This window comes from Salmo salar, chromosome ssa02 (assembly GCF_905237065.1).
Source record: "Salmo salar chromosome ssa02, Ssal_v3.1, whole genome shotgun sequence".
Taxonomy (NCBI): Eukaryota; Metazoa; Chordata; class Actinopteri; order Salmoniformes; family Salmonidae; genus Salmo; species Salmo salar.
Genome location: NC_059443.1, coordinates 32,572,785 through 32,600,721, shown reverse-complemented (window position 1 = coordinate 32,600,721; position 27,937 = coordinate 32,572,785). Strand labels below are relative to the sequence as shown.

General features: G+C 43.1%; 1 protein-coding gene across 1 annotated transcript; it reads left to right on the top strand.

Moving 5' to 3' along the window:
• Positions 1–1,304: 1,304 nt before the first annotated feature.
• Positions 1,305–25,990, top strand: LOC106580249 (immunoglobulin superfamily DCC subclass member 3). Its single transcript, XM_014161071.2, has 14 exons — positions 1,305–1,630; positions 9,857–10,162; positions 10,932–11,076; positions 11,221–11,351; positions 11,790–11,927; positions 12,297–12,455; positions 17,520–17,685; positions 17,835–18,085; positions 18,315–18,479; positions 18,758–18,946; positions 19,146–19,262; positions 21,095–21,224; positions 21,405–21,531; positions 21,646–25,990. The coding sequence occupies exons 1-14, from the start codon at positions 1,579–1,581 to the stop codon at positions 21,760–21,762; spliced, it is 2,193 nt and encodes a 730-aa protein (XP_014016546.2). The 5' UTR covers positions 1,305–1,578; the 3' UTR covers positions 21,763–25,990.
• Positions 25,991–27,937: the final 1,947 nt, after the last annotated feature.

Sequence of the window (27,937 nt, the reverse complement as noted above, 5' to 3'; positions counted from 1 at the left end):
TCAGAAATACAGTGTAGAGTCCTCAACTGGCTGCTTCATTAAATAGTACCCGCAAAACACCAGTCACAACGTCAACAGTGAAGAGGCGACTCCGGGATGCTGGCCTTCTAGGCAGAGTTGCAAAGAAAAAGCCATATCTCAGACTGGCCAATAAAAATAAAAGGTTAAGATGAGCAAAAGAACACAGACGCTGGACAGAGGAACTCTGCCTAGAAGGCCAGCATCCCGGAGATGCCTCTTCACTGTTGACGTTGTGACTGGTGTTTTGCGGGTACTATTTAATGAAGCTGCCAGTTGAGGACTTGTGAGGCGTCTGTTTCTCAAACTAGACACTCTAATGTACTTGTCCTCTTGCTCAGTTTTGCACTGGGGCCTCCCACTCTTCTTTCTATTCTGGTTAGAACCAGTTTGCGCTGTTCTGTGAAGAGAGTAGTACACGGCATTGTACGAGATCTTCAGTTTCTTGGCAATTCCTCGCATAGACTAGCCTTCATTTCTCAGAACAAGAATAGACTGACGAGTTTCAGAAGAAAGTTATTTGTTTCTTGCCCTTTAGAGCCTGTAATCAAACCCACAAATGCTGATGCTTCAGATACTCAACTAGTCTAAAGAAGGCCAGTTTTATTGCTTCTTTAAACAGAACAACAGTTTTCAGCTGTGCTAACATAATTGCAAAATACTTTTCTAATGATCAATTAGCCTTTTAAAATGATAAACTTGGATTAGCTAGCACAACGTGCCATTGGAACACAGCAGTGATGGTTGCTGATAATGGGCCTCTGTACGCCTATGTAGATATTCCATAAAAAATCTGCCATTTCCAGCTGGAATAGTCATTTACAACATTAACAATGTCTACACTGTATTTTGGATCAATTTGATGTTATTTTAATGGACAAAAAGTGTGCTTTTCTTTAAAAAACAAGGACATTTCTAAGTGATCCCAAACTTTTGAACGGTATATATATTACAGATGCTCACAATGTCATTTGGAAAGTGGTTAGTGGAGTACCAGTAACATTGCCATTGCCAGTAATCATCAGCACCTCCACAACTGACAGCAATAAGTACTATAACAGCATTAAAGTTTATGTATGGTGGAGTAGGTTGACAATAGAATGATGATGACCTGCATATCAAGACAATATTTGGCTTCTGGAGCCTCTTCATAGCAGGTTCCCTCAAGTGATGCTTTGGGGTTTTGAAGGGGCCACCCCTTTTGACTGGCCCCCATCCTGCCATTGGCTCGTTTACATGCCCCCAGTCTCCGCTGGCCAGTTCTATTGTTGTATCAGTGTCCATTCATTGACCGGGATGTCAGCGGGTACAACAATACCTTACGCATAACTAATAGCCACAGAACCCAGCGAGGGCCGTTCTACAATAGCAAACAGAACATTCTCAAAGCAGCCTTGTCCAGAAGCCAGCCGTTCGCTGGACAGTGGAACTGAAACTGCGGAAATGTTTTTTTGAGATTTTGTTGGGATTTTTATTTAATACATTTTAAGGAGTGAAGCTCGCTATTAAAGCGTCGCTATAATAGTTAGACTTCAAACTAAAAGGGATTCATACTAAACCATGAACCAGACGAGGATTTTTCAGCTTTTTCTATTGGTGGTCATATCTTCAGGTAATGCTTTTCATATTTAAGCGGATGAATGTTCTAGCTTTGAATAGGTAATGCTAGTGTAAGTCAAGTTAATGTCCTCCATGTGGAACCCACGGAATGTTTTGCTACTTGCATGTGATTTCGAAATGATTTGAGCATGCAGCCTCAGTATCTAATGTATTTGAGGTGAACGCGAAGCCATGCGTCTTTAGTGTGCACCTGCCTCTCTAGCCTATTGCACTGCGTAAAAGCAAGTATTTCCTTTCCTGTCGACTCCATCTCGTCTGTATATGTCTTCCATCAAGTCATTGGTGTCGATTAGGGGACATGTGTAGTTTGCAGCCTCTGGGATACCATGGGTGTAATTAGAGAAATCAATGGGGGCTGTTAAGGCGCGCGTAAAGATGAATGGCCAAGTTGGAACCGTTAGGATTTTTACAACTGTGTCTTTGGAGGGAGGCCTTTGATCTTCAAGAATCATGTCTATAGTGTTATTTTGACATTATGCGTGGATAGCAGAATGGAGAGCCTTCAAAAAATAGAAAACAGTTTCGTTATTGATTCGGGAAAGGTGAAATACAGGAGCATTAGATACTTTTTTAAAGTGGTTTCCATTCCAATTTGTTTCATTAATTATGTGTTATCAGCACAAAAGTTGACATAAGTTTGATCACAGATTTCAACGGTGTGCTACCATGATGCACCATTCAGTCGATGCGTAAAGATACTAGCCTATTTTCTCTCCTTTTACGCACAAGTTTACTTCTCTGTAAGGCAATTTGGGGACAGGAACTCACGGTACTTTATCATGTCAGGCTTCATGTTATTGACTTTAGTCAGCTCCCACATTATTTTCTCTGATTACACCACTTAAGACAAATGAATGGCAATGGCTATCCATGAAACAAACTTTACATAATAATCACAACGATAATCCAATACAACCTTTCAATACTAACCTTGAACATGTTAGTACATTTTACTCATCCCCTGAACCCGACTATTGCCTCTCATGCATTTATTCCTTAATCAGGTATTGGCTGTTTAAGTCTCCATCTGATCCAAAACACTGTATCATCTTTTAACCAATATGTGCAGTTTGCAACTGTTTCCATAAGAACCACGTTTACACTACACATAAAGTGTTAAACTCAGGCAAAGAAAATATCTGTAAATCCAATAGCTGTAGGGTAGGAAATTGTAATGTTTTGGCTACCACCTGTGTATTGAAATCTCATCAGGGATATTTGGTCAGATCAGACTCATCTACCCGTCATGGTCAGACACAGGGCAGCCAGTTGGACTTGGGGTTAAACAATGATTGACCTCCTCACGCCTTCATTTACATAAAGCAGACAGACGCTCTCTGTCTGTCCCCCCCCATCCCCCACACACCTCATTTAGGGGTATGATGGTGTGTGTGGGATTGGGTGTTCAGTAATCCCCCTGCAGCTGCCTTATTAGATATCCCCTAAAACCTATGCACACACACACACACAAACACTCTCCCCCAGCCTGCACAGTGTTCTCAAAATCTCAACCAGACACCCCTCTGACTGGGGTGTTAATCCCAAAGATCTACATTGAGGTGGAATCAAGGCCAAGGCTCTACCCTGCCATGAGGCCCAAAAGCTTGGCCCTAGTTCCTTCAGACTTATTTGCTCTCTGTGCCATAGCGTCATAACCTTCCCTGGTGGCCTCCCCACTTCTTCACCTCTTATGTGGCTGGACCCATCCTGGGTTCATTTTTAACAAATAAGACTGAAGTTGGCTCATAGAAACAGTGCTGCTGGCTGTTATTGCTGTGTGTATGAGGGATAAGAACGTTCCCCACAGTTACATGCATAGACCATGTAAAATGCAGGTATTCAATAACCCTTTTTGACAGCAGTTATGAATGACATATAGTTTGTAGGTTGTACGTTTCAAGATGCATTACATTTTATGGAACTTTAAGCAAGACCTAAAGTCCTTCGCAACACTGGCATTTTTTTTTATGCAGTATTGCAAAACAATGTTGTCAGCAATGGTTGCTGCAACTTTTTCCATTGCAAATGAGAATCGTTTTATTATCTGGGGAAATGTAATCGGCAGGGCCACTTAGTCAATAAGATTGTTATTGCCTCGGCAATATTGCCTAAAACAAATTGTCTGTGTATCATGGGCATGGTGAAAGAACAATTTACACCACGGGTCTCATACATTGAGAGCAAAATTCTCCCAAGGTCCTCTGAGGTGGGATGTACAGAAACTGAAAATAACCATTGTGTTCATTATACAATGAAACCTTTTATAAGAGAAAGAGAAAGACACACTGAGGTTATTGACCTCAAGAAAGAAAGTTATCAAGAAAGCCTGTAAAAGTGAATTCTGAGGACACTATTGGAAAAACATGTCCATCTCTATCTACCAGTTTAAATGAAACAATACCGATGCCCCGTTTACTGAATAGAAACATGGAACAACCTTTGTTCTGGCATTGTTTTCAATTAAAGATAAACTAGACTTCCTGTTCTTGAAAGTGAAATCCATTCAATCAAATGCTGGTGGTCAATGAGACCTGATGTTGACTTCTTGACAGAAGCCACTTTCACAAGCAGCAGTACAAGATGACATAGGCAATTTCTGTGCAACAATGTCAATATATTTTGGTCATCCTGATTCGGGTTGCGATTGCTTTGACAAAATGCACTCCACTGCATCTCTCTAATATGTTTCTGAGGAACTCAGGCTGAGGCAAAGGTTTTTACATGGCCACAGTGTGCTGAAAAAAGTATATGCCTAACCCATTTACAGCAAACTGAGTGTGAGAAAAATTGAGGAAAGTGATTTTTGCTTTAATACAGACTCAAAATAAATGAAAAATATGCTTGGAGCATGTAGTTAGAACAAGTGTTAAAATACTGATGAATTAATCATCACACTGTGTTGTCATTAGAATGTATTGTCATTAAATAGGCTATTAAGGGTTGTAGAATGATGAATAACAGACAAGCTAAATATGTTATCTCAAAACGTTGCATAATGGATGCTTGGTCTGTTGCCAACATTGCCCACATTCCTACAATGCCACCCCTTGTAATTATTGGTCATTAAATGCCCCCTACCCTTTCTGAACACACCCATGGGTGTGTAAGGAATAGCTTGTATGCGGAAGTGAATTGATTAGCGCAATGGGAAAAGGGTCTCGTGTTCACACACACGCTAATGCCAAATTGGCTGGCAATTAATGAAGAAGTGGCTGTTTAAACAATAGGAGAGGAGCTATGCTGGGAGCAGATCTGCTGGGGCACCATCGGCAGCCATAAAGAAGAGCGTGCCACGCAGCTAGTCAATGGGGGGCTGGGAGAGGGGTAGAGAGGGGAGTTTAACTCCTATTAGTGGGACAATAGGCCCAGCCCTGCGACGTCAGTCCCCAAATCCACACAGCCCCCTGCACCAGCACCCCCAATCCTCAATCCCAGCTGGGCCCAGAAATCAGTCCCCAATACTTATACAGGCCTATCTACCCCCCTCCCCTCCATCCATTATGCCTGCCTGCCTGCCTGCCTGCATGGGCCTAATTCAGTAGACATCATCTGTGCCTATCCCTCTGCTATGATGAAGAGTGAAGGAGGCTAGTGAAGGAAAAGGTGAAAGGAGAGAGGGAGAGCTGCTGGCTATAGCAATATCCACGGGTAATAAGACATGTTTAAGCCGATACCAGAGGGTCTTTCTGTGGTACAACTTGAGCTGCTAATACAACTAAGCCTTTAGAATTCTATGCTTATTATAGCATGGTTATTGATCTTATCCATTTCACCTAATGGAGCTTATCAACACTGTAAAAATGTGAGAAAGCACTGTGAATACAGTGAAGCGCACATAGAAGACGTTCATTTTCACTATGGCATCCGTCTATTTCCAAAGTCGGCCTCACCCCTTCATGCAGGGGTTCCCAGGGTTAGGGAGAGGGGATAGTATGGGACGAGTCAATTAAGAATTCTGCGACACACTTGCAACTGGGCTTGACTCACTAGCAGCCCCCCCCCCCACCACACACACACACAAAACATACAAACCGACACAGGGAAAAATATAGAGAGGACGCAACCAATGAAGGGATTTACTTGTGTTTGCCTTCTCTGCCTCGACCCTGAACCCCCTTTTCATCGTCCTGGGGGTCTTAGCCACCTTCACACCACAGTCACAATGGAAACTCTGAAGTTCACTGCCAAGTCTGAGGCGACAATAAACAATGAAGGGACTGTGGTAGGGGGCTGCTTTGGTGACCGAATGCAAGCTGTCCTCCGCCCGGCCCCCTCAGTCCCCTCACCCAACTCTCTCATGACCTTTTAGGGGCTGGGGTCACAATCTGGGGCTGAGGGGTAGAGATTTGGGATTTTGTGGGGGTAGAGTGTGAGGGAAAGCTAGGGGGATGGGGCCGGGGGTCCCTGTCCTCAGTGTTCTGGATAGCCCCCCTTCTGCTCTTTATGAGCACCCAGATGGGTGGCGAATTTATCCCTAAACTTAACACTTAATCACACTCCGGGGCACAGGGGTGAATGCAGGGCTGCAGTGGTAAAGATGGGCTTTGCATTCTGACTGTGTGGAATACAGCTGGGAACTCATAAGGCACAGCTGAGCTTGGCTGCTTTTATTTGGCATACATAGATGATAAATAATATCATAATTCGCTTTATGCCTCTGATTTCAAGCACAAATGAAAAAAACTACTACTAAAAACAAATGATTAACATTTCCTTCTTGAGCAACCCCAAAATAATGCTGTTTCCAGCACTCTCACCCCTCAAAGCCAACACAATTTGACATCAGTCTTAACTGTGCACTGAACTGCTTCCCTCGTAGTCCCTTACATTACACACTCTCTCTCTCTATCCCCAGCATGGAAGTCCCCAGATATCTCTAATCCAATATGTCCTCACAGAAGATCTGACATGCAGCTAATCTTTAGTTACCGTGACCGACATCTCACTCTCTGTACATCCCCAGCATAGCATCCCCAGGTATTCCATTATCCACTGCTTCCCCTTACATCAAATGTTAAGCTTGACTGGGTGTCTCTGGGTAGTGTAAGCAGTCGTTCTGAACTACAAAGACCTGGGGCCCAAGCTTCCCAGCTGTGTCAGGCAGTGTGACTTGGGGCCTGTTCTAAGACTCCAGGCCAGAGTGGCTTAAGCTTGGACCTGGTCCTGGGTCATAGTATTGAAATCCAGAATTGATCTATTTTGCAAAGCAGATATGAAGGAGATTTCAAAATAAGTTATGTTTTCGAAGGGTTTGAGATAACTTGTCCTGCGGCTGCTTGTTTGGCATGCTTCCATGTGTATTGATTGTGTAAATGATGGACTTTTCCCCAGAATGGCCCATGCACTCATATAATATAAAGTTGTTGGAAGGTGCAGGTGATTGAGAATAATTGTATGTCAGTGATTAAAAGGTGTTTAACCAGAATCTAAATGTAATGATCAGGTATCTACTGGAGCGAGAAGATATCTTCGTTTAGATGAAGATGCTTTAAGGATCTGTCCTGTGGATGCACAGCTATACTGTGAATAGACTGTAGTTTCTGGTTAGTTGTTATTTGTTACAGAGGGAGTCAATAGAGGTGGATTAATGGGAAAAGGGGGAGGGATTAAATGGAGTAAAGGGAGGCTAATTGGACAAACAAAAAAACAACTGGAGGCAGTGGAGATTACACAGCATGTGTTGGAGCAGAGCCAGGAGTTGGAGCTTAGACTGTGTCTCCCAGAATGGGCTGATGTGGGAGAGGGGGCTATGGGAGAGGACTATGGCGAGGATGGGAAGACTATGGATGGATAGGGGGAAGGAGTTAGGAAAGAAAGAGCAGCTGTCTGGCATGTTTTGGTGGGATGTTTGACGGTTGCAGAGGTTTGCTATGGTCGGCCGTGTTGATGTTTGTTGTGTCTGGGTAGTGTGTATTGTTGTTCTTCAGAAGGGTCACAGGGTCAGGGGATCCAGCCGTCACACGCTACAATTCCACAGCTCGCCACGTAAACATAAGAGACCGAAAATCAACTGAACCTTTTCTTCGTCTCAGCATCTCTCCTTTTTATCTCGAACAGCTGGGAAAGGTGGATTGGTCTTTAGAATGGGTCAGGGGAAAGGGAGAGGGTTAAAAATCAAGGGGAACAGAAGGGGTATCGCCAAATGGTGCGTATAATTGGGGGACGAGCGTGTCGACGGAATCGGTGACGGGGTTCGGTGTAGTGTGAGAGATGGGGGTGGCATGGGAAAGTCACCTCCAAGTTCAAGTTAAAAAGGGGAGAGGGGGACAGGGGGTGCAGCAGAGTGGATGGCGAGAGGGGGGCAGATGTTCTCATCCGAGTGGGCGATGACTAAAGGGGACAGAGGGGGAAAGGGGTGTGTGGGGGGGCTATCACTAGTCATCCAACCAGACTCCATTGAAGTCATCCAAACTTGACCCCTAACCCCTCTCCCTCTCCCCCCTTCTTCCCCACTTCTTACATTGTTCAGGCGCTCTCTTGCATCAATGGCTCCATGGCATTCGGCACTATTGTAAGGCAGTTTTGGGAATTAATTGTGTTTGCGTGTGGGGGAAGGAGGGGGGGCACTGTGAAAGGCAGAATAGGATGGGGGTGGAGGTAACTAACAGAGCTATCAATCAGGCTGGAGGAAAGTCAAGTGCAAGTTCACCCTTCTGAAAACTACCCACACAGACTCCTCTGAAGACATTATCTTTGCTCCCCTCCCTCTGCGCTGTTGTTTCTCACTTTTTCAGTCCAATACCCCCTTCTCTCTCTCTCTTTCTTTCTCTCTCTCTCTCTCTCTCTCTCTCTCTCACACACACACACACACACACACACACACACACACACACACACACACACACACACACACACACACACACACACACACACACCCGTCTGGAGAATGAAGCTGTCACCAGTGCACACAGTGTGTGGTGCTCACCACTGAGAGAGGCAGTCCAACTTTTCACAGGGTCTCATTGTGGGGGTAGAGTTAGGGCTTCAGGCTGTCTGCTCTTGCTCAATGAAACTGGCAATCTATCAGTGTGTGATTCCCAGCCTAGCGCTATAAACCCAGCCAAGGAGTAATCCAGCGTCCTCTTTTTCCCCTCTTAATCTCTCATTAACAACCCTGTTATTCAGCGGTAATTAAGGTGTTATTAAGAACACAAGGACCCGGATTATGTCCAACATCTAGTTGGGCAGAGGTGCACAACTTGGTTTACAAAGTTTGGCCCTTTTTACGTTTTTTTTAAACTTAATCTTTACTTGATATTTCAATATAAAGGAGCTGTAGAGCAAGAGGAATAACGGAAAATACATTAAACAAGATACGAAATGCCAGTAGAGAATGGGTCGTAATGGTAGATTCCTCAAGAACTCTAATACACACTGTTTATTTCTTATAAATCAATACACCAAGAAAAGTGCTTCACTATATTTCCCCAGAACCAGATGGCCATATATTGTCGGTATTGGAAGCTCCTAAACTTGCTAACTATCTAGGAACTATATTTTACAATGGTGATCTATCACTGTGATATGTGCTTAAGGCACCACACGAAACCGATAGTTAGGTTGTTAACAGAGAATAATTTATGAAAAAAGTCCACTTAAATTGATGATATCAGCACTTGGGTGGCTTCATCAGCCATCTTTCAGTGTCTTCCTCCCTCCTCCTCCCCTCACCTTAATGTTGAGTGGGCATCGTAAAATGTGGTCTTCAATTCGTTCATGACTCTATAAACTGAGGAGCACCACCCCTGGCCCTTCTCTGCTTCTTGAGGTTAACATTATAAAGCCTGCAGGCAGGGAGAGATTCAACCTCTGGCCCTCTGAAGGCTCTGTACTGGAATCACTGATTGATTGGTGTAATAGTGTAATAGTAGGTGATAGGTCATATTCCTATGTCGGTTCAGTTTCAAGAGTATTTTGTGTGTGTGTGTGCGCCTGTGTGTGTGTATGTCATCATTATTATCATCCTCATTCTCATCTTCATCATTGACATTTTTCAACAGCCCTCTCTTTCATCATTATCCTCTTCTTCATCATCAACACCACCACCACCACCACCACCACCACCATCATCATCATCAGTGGTTCCATTCTGTCCTGAGGATCTCCCTTGTCATCTTCATTAGCCCTCTTACCTCCATCATCATCATCCTTATCATCATCTGAATGGAGGAGAACTTCAGCAGTACTTGACCTCCCATGCTCCTCTTCTCTCTCCCAGTGCTGGGCGGAGCCTCTGAGCTGGCCTTCCTGAAGGAGCCCAATGATGTCATCGCCGTGCGTGATCGGCCCCTGATGCTGGACTGCCAGGTGGAAGGGGAGGGGCCTATCTCTGTGATGTGGCGGCGCAATGGAGTTTCCGTTCCCACCGGGCCGAAGGCTAGCGTGTTGGCCAACGGAACTCTCCTGATCAAGAGCTTCCAGAAGAGGAGAGAGAGCAACGAGACGGACGCTGGGGAGTATGACTGTGCTGCCCAGAACCACTATGGCATGTTGATCAGCCGCAAGGCCAGGGTTCAGCTGGCATGTAAGTTTCACACGCCACAGACACCCACACGCACAGTCACATATACATATTGGAGTGCTCACACACACATTAGTAGTCATACATAAGACAGATGATACACATACTGTATACTGTAAGAGTCATGTGTTACACATTACATGGCATGCAGAAGTTATATGTAAACTCTTTGAAATGTCTAGCAAGCCATTGAAGTGAACATAGCATCTCACATAAACCGGCTCCCATGCTGGTCAAGACATTCTTTATGTGTGTTCATTCATTTGATACTGCCCATTGTGCCTTTAAATCATACCTGACTGCTTTAATCCTTCCTTCCCACCCCTTCCTCCATTATCTGACCAGCCCCCCAGTTGGGACTGAACATTAATAACCACAGCACCTCCCCCCACTCTAAACGCCCCACTGAGTGGACAACCTTTCATTCACTCACTCCCCTGACCCCTCCCTCTGGCCAAATAAAACCAGAAGTGGGCAGTTGGGGGTTGGGAGGTGCAGGGGGTTGTGGGTAAACCAACAGGATTATGGCTCTTGGGAGGATTGGTGGTGCTCCCCTCAGGGAAAGGGGTTACCATGGAGATTCACTTTCATTTAAGAAAAACGCCCTAACCGTAATGATTACAAAATCGCATAGGTTGTTGGGCAGTTGTTCTAAGCTTATCAGAAAGACCTGTCTCCAGGGACTTCGTTGTTTTTTTCGGGTTCTAGGACATTGAAAATAGTCTTGGATATGTCTTTTTAAAATCTCTGATCTATTTTCTCTCACACACAGCTCTCCCTAAGTTCCACATACACCCAGAGTCCATGTCGGTGGATGAGGGTGGCGTTGCCAGACTGACCTGCCAGGTGAACGGAATCCCAGAGGCCAGCATCTCCTGGGAGAAAAACAGAACTGCTGTGAATACTGATGATAACAGGTAACACACACACACACACACACACACACACACACACACACACACACACACACACACACACACACACACACACACACACACACACACACACACACACACACACACACACACACACACACAATAATTCTCCTTTCCTGTATTCAGGTACACCATCCTACCCACGGGGATCCTGCAGATAACCGGTGTAAGGCGGGCTGACAGTGGTGTGTATCGCTGCGTAGCCATCAACATCGCTAACACTCGCTACAGCCATGAGGCCCAGCTCACTGTCACTGGTAAGAGAAGCTGTCCTTGCTGAGTCTGTATGTGTCTGCTAATGTGTTGTTACCATGCTGTGTTGTAATGTGTTGCTGCCTTGCTATGCCGTTGTCTTAGGTCTCTCTTTATGTAGTGTTGTGGTGTCTGTCTTGTTGTGATGTGTGTTTTGTCCTATATTTCTATTTTATTTATTTATTTTTAATCCCAGCCCCCGTCCCCGCAGGAGGCCTTTTGCCTTTGGTAGGCCGTCATTGTAAATAAGAATTTGTTCTTAACTGACTTGCCTAGTTAAATAAAGGTTAACATTACATTTTTTATGCCCATAGGTTTGTGCATTTACTGATATCTGTATTTTTGCCTTTTCACCATTTCCTGTCTTCTCTCTCTCTCTCTCTCTCTCTCTCTCTCTCTCTCTCTCTCTCTCTCTCTCTCTCTCTCTCTCTCTCTCTCTACAGTGGCAGCTCCACGGATCTACAAGGAGCCGGTGATTCTGTCGGGTCCTCAGAACCTGACCATCACTGTGCACCAGACCGCCATCTTGGAGTGCATCGCCACTGGCAACCCTCGACCCATCGTGTCCTGGAGTCGGCTGGGTAGGGCTCTGCTCCCTCTCACTCTACATCTCTGTCCCCTCTCACACGCCCTACATCACTGTCCAAACCCAATACCAGATCCTTCTACCACAGAGAGTATTGTTTTGTAACATCGATGTGTTATCGCTAACCGGTAAAATCTATTTGTTATTGACACCTTTGTGACACCTTTTAGGATTACAGAAGTGACAGCAAACATACACATCATATAAGACTTCAATGTGGCCTTGGTAGTTGGACATTGACTGAATGCTGCCTTAATATTGTTGAGTAGTTCTGTGCTAAATAGATCATCCATGTTTGCTACAGATGAGACCTTCAGCGCTCTAACTCTCCCCTCTTTCTCTTTATCTCTCTCTTCTCCTCCAGACGGGCGCTCCATCGGGGTGGAAGGTATCCAGGTGCTGGGTACGGGGAACCTGATGATCTCAGATGCCAACCTGCAACACTCTGGGGTATACGTGTGTTCTGCCAACCGCCCTGGCACCAGGATGAGGCGTACCGCGCTGGGCAGACTGGTGGTGCAGGGTGAGTCGTAGTACCCATCAATCTCACACCAAACACACTAGTATTAACCCTCAAACCCCAAACACACACAATGCAATATTGGCTTTGTTGATACAGCACTTTTCAGATCTCCTACCCCAATATGTATCCCCCACCCACCATTACCAGTCTCCAGGAAACCACTCAAGCATCATCTCAACAGACCGATGTCTCCCAGGCCTATGCTGAATGCCCCCCTAGCCCCTACCCCGAAAACCCTCCTGTAGATCTGAAATGAGTTGATAGGTAGAAAAAGCATGTCAGACATTCCACCCAGCCAATCAGGAGACAAGTTGAAGCTATTAGCATCTGGTTGAAACCTATGTGATCTTTCCAGATCTACAGAAGAGCCTGGGGGAGTAGGGGCTGGGGGTCAATTTGGAAATTCATCTCAAGTCTCCCTCAGGGGAGCACCTGTCTCTCCCAGGGCTTTGTTTTGGGTAGTAGAGATAGGGGGAGGGATGGGGAGATGGAGGGAGAGAGGTAATAAGCAGGATGGAGGATGGTGGGGATGCTGGGGTTATTTTAGGAAGGTCAGACTATATTAACCTTTGGTAGATTTCACCATGACCTTAAGGGTGAACTGACATCCCCCAACTCTTTTGGTCACCTTTGACCTCCTGGCACGGGGCCTTAGTGTTCTGCTATTGGCCAACATTTTCTTTTGATATTGGCGTTGATATTGGGCTCCAACTGGACAAAGATAAAGGAGGAGATACCGTTTATTGGTGACTCTCCCTCTACTTCACCGAGACTTTATATACCTACCTCTCTGCTCTACCTATTTTAGCTCATAATACCTTGTTTTATACTATCGCATCTTAATGGTGGCTCATCCCACGGATTCAACTCACAATTATGCCTTCACAAATATAAACTCAGATGAACACTCAAACACAAACACACTCACATTTCAGTTTCAGAGTGAGTGTGTGTATGTGTTGATAGTTGGAGTGTTTAGTCAGGTGATACTTTCCTGTACATCAGTAATACACTGCCAAATGGCACGGTAGTACACACATTTGTACATGTATAACGGTAGCTGGTGCTAATGGCTGAGTCTATCTGCTTGTCCTCGCCACCCAACTCAATCAATCAATATCTGCTTTCTGTGTCTTTCAAAATCGGGATCTGGCAGAGCACCCTTGCTGGGCTTGGTGAATATATTCATTAATTTATTGATTGACGTTGGAAAAAGGAACAAAGAGCATAACTTGATTTGAAAACAAAGAGGTTAAACCATCAATAGGTTTGGAGGAGTACAATTGCAGTCAGCGTTCATATACAGATATGAATCGGTTTAGTTTCCCTTGCTTCTTCATAACTTGATCAACACATGTATGTATGTTACAGTGTGGATAAAATTGCTGCTCTTTCTAAAACCTCTCATACAGTTAATGTGGGGGTAGATAATAACAATCCAGTCCATAATGTTAACACCATCTATTGCAAGAACTCAGGCTATACCCAAATAATTATATTTAACTCAATCCCTTGATATCTCACGTCAAATACCGTCTGCCTCAATGTGCATGAAAATCTCCCAAGTTCACTGATTCTACTTGAACTTGACCAACCTTTACCTTCTGCAGACCTTTTCAGTCTTATGAAGTCAGGTTTAGGGCCAGTCTGGGCTGGCTTTGCATATTATGGGATGCCCTTTCAGACCTCATCTCCCTGGTTGCGTCTGCCTCCTGCCCCCCTCCCCAAACTAATTTGGGGTGCTGGCTGCTGGGGGTCATAAATTGGCTGCACCAGGGGACCACCTGACCAGGACAGATGCAGACCACAGTTAGACAATGGCTGCATAGCCACCATCTGTGGTGGCCATTAATGGACATTTTTGTAGGGTTTGATAATGAAACAATTGTAAGGGGAAAATCAAGTTTGAAATGTTAAAGTGGAACTTACAAACAAGCCTTCTAAGAAGCCTTTTTAAACTTCAAATAGACTACAAGTGCATTGCAGGAAAGTTTTTCTGCAACAGGGTGATCAAATTAAGGTCCTACATCTGTAGGTTGACAGAGAGAAAAAGAGAGATATAGGGAGAACAGATACAGAAGAAATTGTAAAACAGAGAACTGAAAAAAGATAACAAGATATAGAAACCAAATAAAACAGACAGTGCTAGCAAAGACCAAGTTCTGGAGGAGGGGGAGCAGAGTGATCATGCGAGAGTGAGGGATCACCTCTGACCTCCCACCCCTGACCCTCTCCCTGCAGGCACTAAGGAAATTATGCATGAGATGGTTGGGGGTGGGGTTTTAGTTTTGGTGGTAGAGGGTGGGGCTATGATGGGGCTTTTGGTGCTATAGGCCTTTGATTGGCAGGCCTTGATAGAGCAGCGAGACAGTCCCCGCTCCACCTCCCTGGCTTGTGGGGACACTTGTCTTTGTCACAGCTGCAGGCGACAGACACAGGCAAGGCCAAGTTCAGGGGACAGAGGCCACCGAGTGCCAAACAGACACACAGAAGGGCTCAGGACACAAAGGGACACGACAGCCATTGTGTGTTTGCAAAACAGCTTATTCTAAGGGACGTCTATGCGTAGGCCTACAGGCCATTCCCATGGCTTCTGGTTAGCATCCTCATGCATAGGGAAAGCCAAGAGTCACTTTTCATTCACACCTTCTGAATATGTGCATAATATTCCAAGGAAGATAGGACAATTCACAATTGCCATGTGGTGTTTGATTGGGACCTATGTCTCGTGAACTTCCTCATGATGGAAGTTATGTTCGATTTTAGCCACGTCAAGGTCATCTCATTGTATTGTTCTGATTACACTGGAATCAGGTTTACAGAGAGGGAAGCATATTCAGTATATTTCTGGATGGTTCAGTATATTTCAGGTTTAGTTCTGTATGGGAAATGGTGTGAAACAGTTGAAAACCAATTAATGACTGTGATTGGTTTTCATGATTGAGGACCTAAATGTGTGTGTGACCAGGATGCTGAAGTCTGCTGTATTCAATAAGAGTCACAGCAACGTACAGGAACACAGAAAACTCTAGATAGTCCAGCCACACCTTTGGTAGGCAAACAGCCAGACAGAGGGACAGGCAGACCCACAGAAAAGCATTCACTGCAGGGTTCTCCTCAAGTTCACTGAAATAATAGGAACCACTAAACGTCATTGAAAGAACAGGGCTTGAATGCATCTCTACTCTAAATAAATGGCCTCGCCCAAGTTCAAATGTGAAGTGCACTGTAGCACAGGACAGAGGGATGCTAGAGGGTAGATTCATTACCCGAACTCCCACCAAATGCAGTAGTATGGAGCAGCCCCCATTCACTCTCACAATGGGAGCCATCTTTTTTGACCTCAAATGAGCAAACCTGCACCCTAACCCTAACCACAGTCTCCCTCCTCCCCCTCTTCTCTACCCCCTCGGTCCCTTCTGCAGAGGGGCAGGCTGGGACAGCTGGGGAGCTCTCTCTGCAAACAGAATGACAATGACAATGACCCTGACTGCCGTTCTGTCACCAGGCTCTCACACACATCCAACATTGATTGAGTGGTTTACTCTAACTCAATTTCAGCTCTCCACACTGCTGGAGCTGAAGTGAAATACACACTTATTAAACACTTATTCTAGAATGTTTGGAGTACTCCTGTCAGTCTAGGCATAAGGAATTGGAAAGTTCGTTGCTGATGGAAATATCTAGAGGGCCGTCTATGGCAGCTTACTGTTTCAACTTTCCTTAAACCAATATTTGGCCGTATGCGTTGCTCTCAGGTGGATTTCTGTTCGGGAGATTAAAGGGGTTCCTGTGGTAATATAAAAACGTTTAGCACAATTTGTTGTCACATCCAAGTTCTGCTACCTTGGGAACCCTAACAGATATATATCTCCTCAATATCCTCAAATCTCCACAAGATTAAACCAAGCATTTCTGTTTATCTTTTCGGTACACAAGCTTTAGAGGCCCAGCTTGCGTGTCATCTTTTATTTTCCTGTCCCTTATTAATGCAAAGAGATTGAGGCCCAGCGCCCTGGTTAGAAATAAAATCCATCCCTGCCATTGATTGATGGCCGCCCCAACCCCCAATGCCCCCAGCCCCTTCACGCCTACACCCCCCACCCCATCTCCCTCTCCTCTTGGTCCACTTTTCCCAGAGTCCTAACAATGGATTTGTGAGCAGGCTAATTTTTACGAGGGGGGTGGGGGTAGTAGTAGATCAATGAGATGCATGTGGAGGGGGGCGAGGCCTCAGGTTTTTGCACACAGACATTATGCCATTGTGGCAGCGAGACTGCCTCTGTGCCCCACCTTGTGTCCCTCTCCACTCGGGTGTCACGAGAGGGACGGACAGGGGTGCCGCTTTAATTTGGGGACGAGATGCTGCTGTCATGGATCATGAACTTGATTTTGAACTCCTTGTTTTGGCATATGCTCAGTTGGAGTCCGAGTCTGGACCTTAATGTTCTTATCTCGTTGGAGATGTGGTGGCTCTTCTTGTTTGTGGATTATTTGGGGATTTGGATTCAGAGACAAACACTCATCCTGACCACAGAAAACACAGAACAGAATGACATGTCATCCTTTTCAAGTTCTTTGAGTAACATTCGACAATTTGAGCACAAACAGGGTATACAAAATATTGAGTGAACCCTAGAATTTAAATCAAGATTGTACCTCTCGTACACTGTCCATTATCCCAAACATAATTTTGGCAAATTTATAGCTGATCTTAGTCTCAGCCAGAATGGTCAGAATAATGTCAAGTCCACCTGTGTCAAGTGCATTGCTTAAACATCTATGCTGCCCTCTACTGTGCTTTATAGTAATTGCAAGACATAGGCTACACTGCACAGCCACTGAGCCCCATAATGGCAAGCAGTATCTCATCCTCTATTCATCTCCCTCCGCACCCCCTCTCATTTAAATGAAATTGAAATAAACTACATAATGTAGATATTGCCAAGCAGACTTTGAGACAATACAAGATGGTGGAACATTTCCTCACATACATTAATTACATAGCACGTAGCGAAATAGGAGAAGCTCACTCTCTTTCTTTTTCTATCTCTCCATTCCCAGCTCCTCCTGAGTTTTTGCAGTGGCCGCAGTCTGTCTCCAGACCAGCAGGTAGCAGTGCAGTGTTCACTTGTATGGCCCAGGGAGTCCCCGAGCCTCACCTCATCTGGCTGAAGAATGGCAAAATCCTGACGCCTGGTGACAACGTCAAGCTCACCAACAATAACAGGTACAGTAGTTAGTATGCTTTTACTCATCTAGACTTACTTTTAGATCTGCAAATATAAGATTCAAATGAAACATTAAGTAATGTTATTGATACATTCATTACACCATCATTATTAGTCACTCCAACTCTTAACAATACCCCCCCTACAGTACGCTGGCGGTAACGCGCATCACCACGGAAGACGAGGCTATCTACCAGTGTATTGCTGAGAACAGCGCTGGCACCAACCAGGCCAGTGCCCGCCTGGCCCTCACCCAGTCCACGGAGTTGCCCGAGGCCCCCCAGGACCTGTCGGCCACGGCCCTGTCCCCCACCACCCTACAGCTCACCTGGGCACAGCCTGCCCCAGAGGTCACCGACGGCATAATCGGATATGTGCTGCACATCCGCATGTTGGGCGGTAAGGAGGCTGTTATAATATAGTACAACTTCATTGTCCAAAGTGAATTGTATATTTTTGCTTTCTTATGTAATTCATATGGAGAATTTAATTTGAAAAAATCCTGACAGTTATGCGTCTAGAGCTTCTAGTAATACTCTAGTAGTACACAAGACTGCCTCTTTTTAATACCTTCCTGTCGTAAGATGCAAAGATGATGACCTCACTTCCTGTTTCCTGTCCCCTCCAGAGCCAGACAGCAGAGAGCTGCAGGAGGCTGTCAGTAAGACCACCTTCCAGCATGACTTCACCACCCTGGAGCCTGCCACCACCTACTCCATCTACCTCAAGGCCTACTCCCCTCTGGGAGCCAGCCAGCAGTCCAGCACTGTGGTGGCTACAACACTAGGGGGCGGTACGTCATTTAGATGTCATGAAATGAGAGGAGATAAGCACTTGCATATCAGAGTGCCTAATTTCTCATGCACCTATATTTGTATTTGTTCATCTCTTTTATTTTCCTCACCTTTCTATCTTTTACTGTTTCTGTAAAATCGTTCAGTTTTTCACATTTTGTTTGTTTATTTGAAGCCTTACTCATCTCTTTCCCTGTTCTCTATCTGTCTTCTCATGTTTGGAATTCAATTTGTATGTTAATCCGCTCACCCTCTCCGTCCCTCTTTCCCCTCACAGTACCCAGTTCTCCCAGTTTCTTCACCAAGGTGCTGAACAAGACGGCCATGCAGGTGTTCTGGGAGCTGCCCAGTAAGTCGGGCAAGGTAGAGGGCTTCAAGCTGTCCTACCGCGAGGTCCCCCAGCCCAACTTCCAGGGGCAAGAAGCATTTCCCGGTCACATCAACACCCACACCATCTCCCATCTAGGTAAGTGATGAGGTAGCATACTACTAACCACTGTCACTGCAGGGTCTCAGATTGCAATGACTCACACAAAGCAGACATTTTCACAATGCAGAGTGCCAGTACTGGTACCAAAAGGACCTTTGAAATGGAATGAATGTAACTGTGTATTAGGGTGTCGCTTTCTATGGTTTATTTTCCTAACTGGCCATCTCTGTTTCAGAACCCACTGCTGTGTATGAGATCCAACTGGTGGCCTACAACGGCAATGGGGACGGCACTGCCAACAAGCGTCTGGTTTCACTGGCTGAGACTGGTACCAGCGCCAAGACCAGCACCGGTGAGACACAAACAGTGACCTTTAAGCTGATTTAGGATCAGGATCCTATGTATAACTGTCAGTGTAAAATGGTACTGTCAAACATACTACACCAGGGGGCGATGTGGAGCAATGAGGCTGTCTCGTCAGTATGTGTGTCAGGGGTACATTTAAAAAAAAAAATGTATCTGGAGCATCTTACAGGAGCAATTAGAGTTAAGTGCCTTGCTCGAGGGCACATCGGCAGATTTTTCACTTAGTCTGCTCAGGGATTTGAACCAGCGAACTTTCAATTACTGGCCCAACACTCTTAACCGCTAGGCTACCTACCGCCCCGTAGAGTTGCAAAGGAAGGGTATATTACTGGAAACGTTCAAAGTTTACCAGTTACCTACCAGAATTTTGGTAACTTTCAAGAATTGTATGTAATTTATCAAAAGAGATATAGAGGCCGTTGGATACTTTAGATTATCACAGATGTCTGTAGTTATCGGTGGCCCTCTCTCTGGCAATATCACATGTAAAATAATTATGTAAGGTGATTTAAAAAATATATATTGAATGACAAAGCTGTAAAACATTATTCTAAGTATAAACCATCAACTTAGTGAATACCATTAGTAATACTGTATGAGGGTTTCATCATGCAATATTCTTTCTATGTTGTTTTTACATGCTTTTATTTATTTTACTATTTCAATATGTATTTGCTGTCAATGTTTTGGCATCAGACTGGTGGCAGATGTGAAAAAGTCAATGTTGGAAGAGTTGCAAAGTTCATTGAAATGAATGCCATATTAGATGCTTTTTTTCATTAATTCAGCTATTTTCTTTTGAACCATATGGTCTATCTGCTAGAAACTCATGGAGAATATGGACACAGATATAAGAAATTAATACTATTGTCACGGTTGTCGTTGGTTAAGGAGGACCAAAACGCAGCAGGTATAAGCTCATCTTGAGGTTTATTAACTCCAAAATGAACACCAAAATAACAAAAGAGAACGAACGATCAACACACAGTCTGACAAGGCTAAACTCAGAACAATCTCCCACAATTAAACAGACAAACACACCCAACTAATATAGGACTTCCAATCAAAGGCAACACCACACAGCTGCCTTCAATTGGAAGTCCACCCCAATTAACCAAACATAGACATACAACTAACTAGATTAACATAGAAATACGTGAATCTCAAACAGTGCCCAAAAACCCCGGAATACTAAATCAAATGCCCTTACTACAAAAACACCACCCTGAACCACATAAAACAAATACCCTCTGCCACGTCCTGACCAAACTACAATACCAATTAACCCTTATACTGGCCAGGACGTGACAACTATACATTAATATATATATTTGTAAGTTATTCAAGTATTCAGTAAATTACCAAAGTTACCATAGATTGCCATATTATTTCTGTTAATTATCAAATTTTCTTTGGTAAATTACCAGTAGCTTTGCAACCCTAGTCAGAGGATAAATGTAAAAACATATACTCACCCTGGATAAGTGCGTCAGCTATATTATGAAAAGGTAAATGTAATATAAATCTCTTTAGTTCATCTTTTGGATCACAGAAAGAACATCTCAGTGTGTGTCAAGTATATGCACAAGGACAGGGAATGTGTTTTTTGTGTACTTCGGTTTTCAACTCTTTCAGGGTGTAATTAGTGCACAATATTTGCCTCATGATAATAAAGTTAAAGCAGATCGCTGTATCGACACCACAGATGGTGTGAGTCGTGGCACTTATGCGTGTGTGTGAGTGCATTTGTGCGTGTGTATGTGTATCCCGCTACTGTTTTTCCACTAACAAAACCCATTTTTGTGTGTATTTGTCCAGGTGGGCAGAGCCCATGTAACTGCAAGCAGGATGATGAGGGGTCCATGACTGGCATTGTGGTGGGAATCCACACTGGCATGGCATGCATCATTTTCTGTGTGCTGTTCCTCATGTTTGGCTACCGCCGCAGGTAAGCAAGCACTTTTTGGTCAAATGTAATATGGTAGCAGAATATGTTTGGAATATGGTTTTAGTGTAATAACTTTGGATTTTAATGTGTACATTGCTTTATTTATTATTGCCTGGATATTGAGTCACTTTGACTTGAGGACACGGGTCTCATTCCAAGTTTGAATGCTTCTCTCCCCAGCTTCTTCTGCAGGAAAAGGACCCAAGATGGCTGGTCAGGGCCTCGAGGAGGAGACAGGAACCAGCGGGCTGACCCACCAAAAGAGGGGGTGATTCGCATGCCCGAGGTCATTGAATTAGTGCCTCAGGTAAGGGGCTGTAATATGCACAATTCTACATCATACACACTCACAGTTCTAGCTTTCTGTGTCCTATGGAGTGGTTAGTATAATGACAACCATCCTTCTCTTTTCTGCCTGTAGAGATGTGACTCTATCACTGCTCCAGTGATGGTTGTTAAGGATCAAGCCCCCCCAGCACAGTGCCAAGTCCTCATCGAGCAGCCCCCACCATGCCAGCCTGGCACAGGCACCGGCTAAAGCACCCAAACACCACTCCACTTACCTCCCCCAACCCCAGTCCCCTTACCCTGAGAAATGAATGGCTGTTCTATGGTTCCTCCACCTCACCTGCCCACAAACGCCTTAGCCATAGTCTGCCTATTGCAGCGTCCAGCCGTAGTTCTAGCAGTGAATGAGAGAGAGAGATTGAGAATGAAACTGAGAGTAAGAGATGATGTGTTGAGAACTTCTGTGCAATACCACAAAGGAAAACAGGTATTTTATAATAGCTTCAAGTAAAAGTAGCACCAATGTAGTCATGAGTAATTACTGAGATGTTAACCCCATTTCTGTCTTGTGTCTTTTACACCAAAGCTGGAAGCCTTATTTTAACATTTTATTTTGAGTTCCATGGAAATGTATTGATAGCCATAGACGAAATGGGCACAGATAATGTATTATTCAAAATTACTCATTAGGTAAAATGCTGCTGGCTCATCTCTGAAGATAACTGCAATATTACTATATTCCTTATATTTTCTATGTGGTATTGGACATTGTGCATCTTCTTAAAACCAAAACCCATAAATAGCTTAATTTTATGTAATTTTAAGTTAATGGCCAATGGTGCCATTTTCAGGTTCTGATAGATATACTGAGGCCTTTCACCAGTTTGAACAGTGAACGTTGCTTTCAGATGATTAGATGTTGAGCTTGAGTCAATGGATGAGATAGAAAGTCTATCAGTCTTACATTGAGGCCAGTACCAAAGGGATTTCTCTGTTCCGCTTGTGATACAGTAGATATAGTGAATGTTTTCAGTCGATAGGTGTTCTCTGGTTAGCTTCACAAGATTGTACCTCAGGGCTACGTAACATGGTCTGCTTTAGCCTTGCCGAACCTGTCACCGTGTTAGCCTTGAGGCGGTCCGGTGTCGAGGGATCACAGATTCAGCCATTTTTGTTCAACCCCCTATCCCAAACTCTTTGTTAACTTTCTGCTCCCCCACCAAAACGTTTTACCTCCAAAGATAGCTACCTCAGCCTGACGAGAACGTCAGAGCTATCAAGGTAACCATTTTGCCTGTCGTGCTGCTGGTCAAGCATACCTACCTCAACCAAAAGGGTACTTCTGTGCCCCCTTTTCCTTTTCTTTTTGGGTGCCAATGCCAGTCCTGTGCCAGCTGCCACTCCTTGTGTTCAGAGGGTGGTACACTCTTTCGATTCCTTCCTGTCAAGAAAAGGAGGAGGCCTTGGATCGTGATTGAATGTCACTAGGCCCCTCTTCTACCCAGAATGTAACTGGTTGGATCTGTGGGTTTGCCAGTTCACTTATGTTGTTTGACATTGTATAATTCCTGATCGCCGATTTTCTGCTTTAATCGCCTGCCTGCTTCTAACCCTGCTATTGGGACTCAACACCTTGTCCAAACCCTGAATGTCTGCTTTAATTTAAAGCGGTTCATTCAGAGTTGGGTCACTTCAGCTACTGATATGCGGTATGGAAGCACATGGATATGATTCAAGTACATATTCTACCTCAGACTCAGCAGCTTCACAAACGGGTGATGGAGAGACAACCATCATTGATGATGTCACAACAAGCTGTCTCGGAGCCCAGCTGTGGAGCACTACATGAACAACAAACATGTCTCCTCAGTCAAACAGGGAAAGCGAGATGAATGTCTCTTTATTAAGGCACCACCTGCTGCTGCCAACACCATCTCGTCACGCTGGAGGAAGACATGACTCAGAAACGTGCAACAGGAAACAAAGTTGGAAGCCTGACAGAAAGTGAGCGATAAATATGAACGCACAGCATGTTTTCAACTTTGAACATTGCATGAAAGTATGGACATTAAGGAATATAAAACCCAAGTTTCACCATTCTGTTATAGATGAATTTGCTGACTATTTTGCCCATTCCTGCAGTATTCCAAAATGTAATTAGTTAGAAATGTATATTGTTGCTGAGACGGCCATTTTCAGGAAGCTTTCTGTCACCTACTAAAGGTGATTGGTTTGCAGTGCCTCAAATACCTTTGTTGTCATGGGAACCTTCTGTTCAGCAGACCATGGTTAACTTTCTCGAGTGACTAATTTGTCTTGTATTTTGTCTTCATGTCTATTCATATTCAATTCTTACCTCACACTTACCGCACGAATGACACTAGCTTTCACCGTAGACCGCTGTTTCAACAAATATTTCCAAATGCTCTATGAAAACCAAGTCGAATGATATCCAAAGATGAATGATTGTTACGGTTTTCAGTCTTTCCTCGATTAACCTTTAAAAAAAAAGTTGTTTTCAGTTGGGTTCCTGTTTTAAGGGGCTGCCATTTGTCAATGACGAGACAAACTAAGAAACACAAGCAGCTTACATAAACAGCTTACATAAACCAAAAAACAAATTACAATGATAATTCAAGAAACCACCTGTAACACTGTAAAATGTTCACAGATAGTTTTTCATGTGTCTCACTGGCAGACCACTTGAGGCATGGAATTCCACATATTTTCAGTTTCTTTTCAACATAACATTTTACTTTGAAAACCGAAAATGGGATATATATTTTCATATATTGTTACAAGAAGGATGGAGTTGAAATTGCCAAATAACTGTCCTTTGAATTATAGAAATACTATAACCATATTCTAACATTTTAAATAACTTCTGTTCCATTTATTAATGACCTAACCACAGGAATATCCGTATTGTGATAGGGCACCGCCTTTCCCCTTTTTGTAACTACTGAATAAAATTCCAGTCAATTTGCTGGAGATACTCGGACAAGTGTCCATCAAGCATAAGAGGATTCCATGTAAGTACATTTGTTTTCAGATCCTCCAAATATATTGTGTTGTAACTGTTTGAATGGCTGTGAAAAACTTAGCCTCACTACAAGTTTATGTCTGTTTTGTGCGGAGGTCCATCTTTCATTGCCAGTTTCTGAATCTAGTATTCTGTGCAGAATTGGACTAGCTACCGCCACATACCCTAACAAAGTCACATAGTGCCACTGTCCTCAAGGTCTAAGTTCAACTGTGTCACTGATTCCATCCTTTTTTTTTTACTGTGAATAACTTATCTACCATTTTTGGGGGGCAGTATGATAAGTGTGATACCAAAAGGAAAAATGAAAAACATTATGGTCAATATTTTATTATTTGAATAACAAGACATAAGTTGACCCAATATTTCTTTGAACAAAACAAAAAATGATTAAAAAAATGATATGCTTTTCTTTTTATAGAACATTTCTTCTTCATTCATTTTATAAATGTTCCCTCTCAAGGTTGTCCTGCTGTGTATGGGAAATCTTGCCAAAATTAAGACGTTCCTTTTTAAAATGTTATTATTGTTATTAATATTATAATTATTGCCATTTTTGGATTCAGTCCTTTCATTTTAATTTCATATTGGTTGGCTCTTTTTGTTTCTGTTTTATTTGTAGTTGAATGATGTGAAAAATGTTTGCTAGAAATGTGAGAATTCTAAATAGAACGGTGTGTTGTCAGCAAAGGGTAGTGTAAAAAACAGTATTTTGACATTGAAGGAACGATACCTCAAACTGTCTTGTATTCTCCAAATGGATATTTCCTCTCTTAACTACTTTAGCAGCAGCTCAGCCACAACCATGTTAAGTTAATTTGCAAAGATGGACACTTGCCATACTAAAGTAAGCCATATAGGAGTTTTCCTAAGCCATAATTTACACTACTGTCGTGTATTACAGTCCATACTTTGATATCAGGTCACTGAATTGTAACCTATCAACTAAGTACAGTATTTCTTGATGCCAGACGCACAACCTACCTCTTGCTAAACATTTACACATAATAGAAAACATCTGAAATGTAGAGAAGTAGTGAATGAATGCTAGAACCAATGAAAAAATAAATGCTTTAATGTTCATACTTTTCTTTTCTCTAAAAAAATTCATTTCTGTATTTCATAAGAACCCCACCCCCAAAGCTTTAAACTGCTTTTAAACTAGTTACAGACCAGATGAAAGAGAGGAAGACGTGTATGTGTACCATTAAAGCACAACTAGAGACGTACATCTTTTTTTTTACTGTACAAATGGATCATTGTTTGGTTAATAATTGAATTGATCTAACGCAGAGTAAGATCACATTGTAGTTGTTTTTGTCCCTGACTTTTATACCATAGGTCTCTGGTTGATATGACTGTTTGAATATGTTTCTCCTTCTTTCAAATGAAATGACACCTGTAAACCAAATAAAAACTAGGATCATTATGTAGACATCAGTCTTCCTGGAGAGTTAATGTATAATGCTGCAGATACCCTTATAATGAATGAAAGTTTAAATGTATTAACACGATTCAAATGTTCATAGCTTCCAAGTACCTTTATTGGTGATTCAAAGATGTGTATTGTAGACTTTTATCAAAAAGCTATACCCCAGACCTGAACCAGCTAAAATTTGAATATTATAATGAAATGGTTCATGTTAAAACTGATTTAACCTCACTAGGGTAGGGGGCACAATTTTGACCTCCGGATGAAAAGCGTGCCCAAAGTAAACTGCCTGCTACTCAGGCCCAGAAGTGAGGATATGCATATAATTAGCAGATTATAATTAGTAAACACTCCAAAGTTTCTAAAATTGTTAAAATAATGTCTGTGAGTATAACAGAACTGAAATGGCAGGCGAAAACCTGAGGAAAATCCATCCAGGAAGTGCCATTATTTTGAAATGGCTGTTTTTCCAATGAAAGCCTATCCACTATTTAACCTCTCTTGGGAAGGTGAGACGCTAGCGCTAGCGTCCCACCCACAGTTCACACTATTCAACAGCCAGTGAAAAATCAGAGCGCCAAATTCAAAACCACAAAATGTCATAATTCAAAGTTCTCAGACATACGACTATTTTACACCATTTTAAAGATACACGTCTCCTTATTGTAACCCCATTGTCCGATTTCAAAAAGGCTCTACGTTGAAAGCATAAAGTTAGATTATGTTAGGACAGTTCCAACACAAGAAAAACCACACAGCCATTTTCCTAGCAAGGACTGGCGTCACAAAAAACAGAAAACCAGCTAAAATTATGCACTAACCTTTGACGATCTTCATCAGATGACACTCCTAGGACATCATGTTACACAATACATGCATTTTTTGTTCGATCAAGTTCATATTTATATCCAAAAACAGCATTTTACATTGCCGCGTGATGTTCAGAAAATATTTGGCCTCCAATACTGCCGGTGAATCAGCACAACAATTTACAAAAATACTCATCATAAACGTTGATAAAATATTAAACTGTTATTCAAAGAATTATAGATGAACATCTCCTTTATGTAACCGCTGTGACAGATTTCAAAAAAGCTTCACGGGGAAAGTACACTTTGCAATAATCTGAGTACTGCGCTCAGAAAAAGACATCAAGCAATACAGATACCTGCCATTTTGGAGTCATCTAAAATCATAAATAGCATTAGAAATATTCACTTACCTTTGATGATCTTCATCAGAAGGCACTTCCAGGAATCCCAGGTCCACAATAAATGTTGTTTTGTTCGATAAAGTCCATAATTTATGTCCAAATGATTGTTGTTTGCGCGTTCAGTAAGCTACTCCAAGTATAGGAAGCGCGGCCAAAATGTCACGATGAAAAGTCAAAAAAAGTTATATTTACATTCGTTCAAACATGTCAAACGTTGTATAGCATCAATCTTTAGGGCCTTTTTAACTTAGAACTTCAATAATATTCCAACCGGACGATTCCAGTGTCTTGAAAAACGTTTTGGAACACAGCTACCTCCTCACGTGAATGCGCGCCAATGAACTCATGTCCTTTCCTGAGTCAACAACTTTCAACTTCCTCTGTTCGCTTTCTGCTCACCATAGACGCCTCAAACAACTTTCTAAAGACTGTTGACATCTAGTGGAAGCCTTAGGAAGTGCAAAAGGAACCCTAAGTCACTGTGTGTTTGATAGGCAATGACTTGAAAGGACTACAAGCACCAGATTTCCCACTTCCTGGTTAGATTTTTCTCAGGTTATTGCCTGCCATATGCGTTCTGTTATACTCACAGACATCATTCAAACAGTTTTAGAACCTTCAGAGTGTTTTATATCCAAATCTACTAATAATATGCATATTCTAGTTCGTGGGCCCGAGTAGTAGGCTGTTTAACCTCTATGGGCTAGGTCCCACCTTCTCAACAGCCAGTGTAATCC